Source organism: Microcebus murinus, chromosome 9 (genome assembly GCF_040939455.1).
Source record: "Microcebus murinus isolate Inina chromosome 9, M.murinus_Inina_mat1.0, whole genome shotgun sequence".
Taxonomy (NCBI): domain Eukaryota; kingdom Metazoa; phylum Chordata; class Mammalia; order Primates; family Cheirogaleidae; genus Microcebus; species Microcebus murinus.
In genome coordinates, this window is record NC_134112.1 from 15,616,564 (window position 1) to 15,623,717 (window position 7,154).

At 32.7% G+C, this 7,154-nt stretch overlaps 1 gene segment (V, D, J or C); it reads left to right on the forward strand.

The window, feature by feature from the left end:
* LOC105878257 (T-cell receptor gamma alternate reading frame protein-like) overlaps window positions 1-6,876 on the forward strand; it is a 32,675-nt gene extending 25,799 nt beyond the window's left edge. The window contains 1 exon segment of the C gene segment in view: window positions 6,612-6,876. Within this exon segment, the coding sequence occupies window positions 6,618-6,794 (177 nt within the window).
* Window positions 6,877-7,154: the final 278 nt, after the last annotated feature.

The following is a 7,154-nucleotide window of genomic DNA, read 5'->3' on the forward strand; positions in this document are numbered from 1 at the left end:
AGTCCAATAAATTTGTTTATTCCTCATTAGCCTTAAAGATACAATTTTTTGTGGATGAGGATGAACACCTTACAAAGATATCCCTAGCCTGTTATACCCACCGAAATGAAAGTTTTCAGAGAATTGTCACAAAGCTGATAAAGCATTGAAAAAAATGAAAGAGCTTATTTATTTTGGTTTCCTTAGTGGTGGAGATCATTTGAAGAAATGAACTCTTAAACTGAAAAGTGACTTCATGACCCTGTTTTGTCTAATTGACTCAATATGAATTGTAGCCATCCCATTGAATAAAGGTGACACTGATACTGTTCTTAGGTTCTCTGAGAAGTGATTTTTAGGAAAACATAGTGCAGCAAAAGGTATGGACTTAGATTCTGGATATAGCTCCTGGGGCTACTCCTTTCCATGTCACTGCCCTTTAGCAAGTACATTTTGATTAACCAATTGTTGCTCTATTAAAATTATAAAAATGTTGGCTCATTTAAGAGAATTGGGAAATACCCCAAAATAAAAAGTTAAAATATAGTCTTGGCACTCCTCATCATTATCATTTTGTTATATTTTTATCCAATCATTTTATCTATGTATTTTTTAATTTTTGTTTTACAAAGTTGGGATCATACTAAACAAACAATAATGGATCTGTTTTTTTTTTCACTTCACACTACTTCATAAACATTCTTTTTAAATGTCCTTAATGGAGTCAATAACTGAGCAAGTTGGAAACTTCTGATTTTTAGTTGATCTGTACAAAGAAGATAATAAAGATTGTCTATCACAAGTGGACATTGTAAAAATTAAATGAAATTAAACAGGGAAGTTGCCTACTACAATGGCATTTAGTAGGTGATAGAAATATTAATTCCTTTTCCAGATTTCAAATTACCACCATTAGAGGTCTTTACAAACTCTGGAATACACATAAATATATTAATCACCATCTAATCTACAGCTACTTCAGAACAAATGTCACTATTTGCAAAATGCTTTCTATTTCTAAGACTAATTGTACCTGCTTCCAAAAGTAATTAGAATGTAATATGCATTATCTTAAATATTATCTGCCTGAATTCAAGGTGATGCTCCATAGTTCAGTAGAGATATCTAGACATTTAAAAAAAGATTTTTCCCCAACTTGAATATATAAACTTATAGAAAGATAGATAAATAGCCAAATGTCTACTTATAAGATTTAATTTCATAATTGGACTGTACCTACAAAATTAAAAATTATATCAATACAAATATAAGTTGAGAAACATGGCAATTTTGTCCTTATATTTCATTAAAAATTTTATTCAGACTCTTCTTGTGCATTTAAAACATTTATCTTAGAGCAACTTTCTATGTCACCTCATGTCTGAGTGTCCGTTTTAGAATCCCTGTATGGTGGTGTCCCAGAATATTTTATCCCAGGAAACAATTATACACTCACAAAATAAAAGCAAAACATTTTGTCCATTTATTCTGTTATTTTATATATATGTTAAGTATGTATAAACTGCAGAGACCTTAGCCCCAAGTAATAATTACCGAATCCATTTTAAATTCCTTTGCTCTTATTCTTTTTACCAGTGCTATCTCCAAAACTAGCATTACCTGAGTTCATTCCATGTTGATATCTTGTCCAGGTGGTATTGGATCAAAGCTGAGCATTAGAACAGCATCTTTTAATATGACAGGTTACACAAAGACCATAAGGCAATCTCTGTATTGTGAGGGATCATTTTGGGAAAGAAAGCCTCATCCTACATTTTGGCACTTCCAGCTTGTTTAAATTGGGCATGTCTGTGTCTCTATCCCAGAGCTCAGATTTGCAACAGTGTTCTCTGTCCCTGTGTCTTACCTGAGCCAGCTGTCCCAAAACAGTCAACCTCTGGGGCTGAAAGAGAAACATGCTACAATGCACAAACTATTTATTGTTCATCTAAGCTGCCTATTTGAGAAGACATAAAATAAAAAACACAAGTATAGTTAAACCACTAAATAAAAATAGAAGATCAAAAGCTCTAAGGAAAGGAGAAGAAATGAATCCCGTAATTATCCAGCAAGAAGCACAGGGTAAAATTTTACAGCCCAAGGTAGGATAAAAAGGAAGTGGAATACATACTTTTTATTAACTGATAAAAAGAAGCACACCAAATTTTCAAATGTGATATTTTCCCCTTTATAAAATTAGAAAAAGACTTTAGTGCACATTTTTTTAGGAGGAAAGTGAAATGTGGACATTGCCTTCAGCATCCATTTTGGAAAATGTAAGAAATATTTTTTAAACAAATGTATGTTCCCGCTGCATGACTGCTATGGGCATTGCAGAACTTAATGTCATGAACAGATGGGGTCACTCGGCAGATAAGGTCATGCAGATAGCATTTAGTGATGTAAGGTGATGACAGGAAGAGGGATTTGAGGACCAGGATTCCTGCCATTTCTCTGGCCATTCTGCCTGGAAGGGCCCAGTCAGGAGTTTCAACCTGGACTTTGGCATGAGCTGGAGAGAAGTCAGTTTGGGCTGAAATTTCTAGTGAAAGCTTGGAATGTAAATATGTTCTAATCAGGAAAAGAGCCGTTTGTTTTAGACAACACAAGGGAAGCATTTCCATGCACTGGATGAGGATATCAGACTTTAACAGATGCTTCCTTAATTGTTTTAGCATGGCAGGTAAGACAGATGGTAGCCTATTAGAGTCTGGCTGTGTGAAAGGCAGGTACCCTGAGATGATGTTTGAGAATCCCAGGCATGTTAGGGCAAGACGGAATACAAATGGAGAGACTGAGAAATTATTCTTCCTGCTTAATTGCCATGGATCTAACTGCAACTCCAAAGTGCTGAATTTCTATTGGTAAGAGATTTGGGCCTATGAGATTAAAATGTTGTTGGAACCCAATCATAGCAAACAAATTGCTAATGACAACAATGATAACGATCGCCATCACCATCATCATCATAACCTGTTATATTTCAATAGCATTCTTAATCAAATTGCTTTTGATATCTTGTTTCGTTTTGGTTTCACTTCAGTGCTGGCAGTGATGGTGAATTGATTTACATGCACACCATTGTTCTTAGATAAATAAAACACCAAAAGCTTTACATTATTTGATTTGCTCAGCAACAGAACTTCTTATAAGCAAAGTGAACCGGGACCAGAAGCCTGGTCTCTTTAGAATCCCAGGCCTTCATATTGCCACCGGGGTTTGAAGAACTCAAGGACATTAAATTAGTCTAAAGTTGTTGATATGGACTGAATCACTGTGGAGTTATCAGAAACTCTTCGATAGTGGAACAACACTTGTTGTCACAGGTAGGTATTGGAAGAATATATTATTTCTAAGGTAGTAGAAGGAAGGCAAGAAATGACTGAACTGAGATAATAGAATGTTTAGAAAAAAGTGAAATGTGATGGGGATTCTACGTAGAAATCTTAGGAGAAATTTTAAAACAAACGCTTCTACTAAAGGAAAACAGACAACCTTGTTCAAATATTGTAATAGGATTTGGCTATTAGGTATATGATGATATTATTGAAGTATTTTGTCTTGGGACGAAGTTTATTATTACAGGTAAGTTTGTGATAGACTTAAAAGAGTGGACATATGTCCTTCTCTGTTTGTCAAAGCTGTTGTAAAATGAGTCTGGGTGTTGGGGTCAGGTAGACCTGGTGCTCCAGCTCCACCACTTACTGCTCAGTTAACTTGAATGATTATCCTCTGGCCTCAGTTTTCTAACCCATAAAATGGGATAACAGCATGAACCAGCAGGGTTGTATGGGAATGGAATGAGATAGTGTGGACAAAGTACTTGGCACATTGTGCAGCACCTAGTAGGTGCCCCAGAAATGTTCTCCAGATTCTAATGTATCTATCATGTATCCACTGTAGAGAGTTGTTTTCAGCCAGTAACATATATAGAGCAGAAGTTCTCCAGAGGAGTCAGCTGTACTCAGCTGCTCAAATGGAAGTTTATCTTAACAGCCACTCACATACAAAAAAAAAAAAAGAAAATGGAATTTAGGCCAGGTGCATTGGCTCACTCCTGTAATCCCAGCATTTTGTGAGGCTGAGATGGGAGGATCTCTTGAGGCCAGGAGTTCAAGACCAGCCTGGGCACTAGGGAGACTGCTACCAAAAAAAAAGAAAAGAAAAAAATGCAATTTAGAAGTATGTATTTGTTTTTCTTTAGCAGAATTTTTCATCAGTTGGCAAAAAAATTTGCATTAAAATGTTGTTTTTTATTTTTGTTGTTCTATGTACTTTAAATCTTAATCCTTTATCTTAATTAATATCATCTCTAACATCAACATTTATTTGTTCTAAAATTTATACTCAATAAATTTAGGCTTCTGGTCATATTTTTCAAAAAAAGTTTAACTTCATATGGAAAATGGTCAATATGTAAAACAATTAAATATAGTTGGAAAGTTGTCATAAACCTGAAATATATATTGAAATATTAAATAGCTATAACTATTTATTTAATGAAAGTAAAAACCAAGAAATAGAGAACACATATCAATACTCATATATAGATTTAAAAATCATAGTTTCAGTTGACGTTGTACTTGATATTTGATATTTTTATGGAATTCATAATGCTTCACTTTAATAAAATACAAAAACTTAGGCAATTTAACTAAAATGTACTCTTTGATCATGTAAATGATCATGTAAATAAATAAATTGAACAGGTTTGTATTCTTAAATAAATAAAATGTATGAATTCCGTTCATTATTCAAAAACATAGAATGGCTGCCATTCTATGCATCATGAAGAAAATTTTAGCCATGAAAAACTTGCTTTAATAAGTACATTTTAAAAGTAATATTTTATAAAATTGTGTAATATAATGATTTAGGCACTAATCATATATGATCAAGTATGCTATTTAATGTTTACTTAATTATTACATTTAGAAAGTTATGAAAGTTTGAGATTCATTTTATCCTGAAAAAATGAATTGAAGAATCTAGCTAAGGAATACAGACAAGAGACCATGAATGTTGTGGTAGTACACAGAAAATGCCAAGTTCACTATTTGATTTTCAGTTTCTTTAGTATAATAAATCAGAAGTGCTCCCATGAGGCAGCACAAGTGGTTAATATAAAAATTAGATTTTTTAACATATTAACAAGAGGCTAAAATTATATAAATATAATGTACAAATGAAATTTAAATTAATCTTATCTTTCATAACATGCTTTTTAAATTAAAAACAAAGTATGTGGTTGGAGTAGTATACAGTCTTATTACTATAATAAATAAAATACTATTTATACTAAAAGCCAAAATGTATGAAATTAAAATAAGCATATGACCTAATAATATTTATAGCATGCTCAAAAAATTAATATTACTGTATGTATATGTTTACTGATTTTGTATAAAATTCAGAAGCTTTGCCACACAGGCGTAAACCATCAAGAATTTTTTACCTTTTTTTCTCAAATGAAAAATCCAATTCTTTTTTTCTTAAGAAATTGCCTATTGTGTTATTAAACTAACTTCACACTAGCCCAAAGCATTTGAGCTTCTATTAGAAATCAAATTAGAAAGAGTTTAAACATTTATAATTTCAGATATTGGATTAAAAATAAAGGCATAACATTAAGGTAAAATTTCATTATCCAGATTCAAGTGATATGTCTTTGTAAACATATGCTACATTTTTACATATTTTGACGGTAAGTCTGCAAGGAACTATGGAACCATCACTGTTAACATTACATGAATTACATATACAGTTTATTCAGCAAGTTAAGACAGGTTAACACAGTTAAATAGAATACAGGGTAGTACAAATTCTGGGAGAGACACGGAAGTCAAAATATGGACATGCTGATCTATATACATAGATATATATCTGTATATATAGATCTGTATATATGATCTATATATATAGATCATCTCACTAATTGAGTAAATTCATATTAAAGCAAGTATAAAAAATACACCTTCGTGTATTCTGAGCCATACTTAAACTTCAAATGAAATTCTAAAATACAATGTGCTTTTGGAGAACAGTTTCTGAAACAAAACAAAATTTTGACAAGTGTATTACTTGATAAGAACACAAGAGCATTTCTGAAAATAAAAAAAAATTAATAAATTTTGAGAAATATTGTTATTTTGCTTGTAAATTCAAGACATCGTGAATAATTTGGAGGTGCAACTTTAAATCCTACACCATCCAGAAACCTGGAGGGATGCAGATGTGAAGTGAGATGTTATGTCAAGTTAGGAATTAACTAGGAGGACTTCGGAACTGCATGTGTATCTGCATGAGATACACATGTGAAGCTAAACAGTCAACCTGATAGATTGTAAGTGCACGTGGAAGCAGATTCCCATTAAAACAAGCGACTACATATTGTTAAAAATAGAAATGGAAAACTTCCTTCTGACATTAATTTATACAGGAAATAAATATGGTGCATTTCAGAATCAGTGAATCCTTGCAATCTATTGCAGATGAAAGGACATGATGGATACTAATTCAATGGCAACTTTTCTTCCTACTGTTAGGCACAAGGTTGTTCCAAAGCAAGCAATGTGTGTGTTTCTCTAATAATTCTTTTTAATTGTTATTCCATTTCTCCCTCACTGATAAAGACCTTGATGGAGCCGTTTCCCCCAAGCCCACTATTTTTTTTCCTTCAATTGCTGAAACAAATCTCCAAAAGGCTGGAACACATCTTTGCCTTCTTGAGAATTTTTTCCCTGGTGATATCAAGGTATATTGGAAAGAAAAGAATGGCAATAAGATCCTGGAATCCCAGCAGGGAGATACCATGAAGACTAATGATACATATATGAAACTTAGCTGGCTAACTGTGCCTGAAACGTCATTGGATAAAGAGCACCTGTGTGTCGTCAAACACGAGAGTAACAAAGGAGGAGCTGATCAAGAGATTCTCTTTCCTCCAGTAAAGAAAGGTATGCATATATAAATATAAATGCAACCTCCCAGAATACTTATTTGAATACTTATTCTGTCAGTATTAATGAAAAACAAATATGCATTTTCCTTAAATGTTGTTATATTCAATGGTAGCATGAATGCCCTGTTATTTTCCCTTAAAATTAAAATGGTATAGGTTTTGAAGAAAAAAAGTGCGTTCTCAGCTTCAGTTTTATCATCAAAAATATAAATTT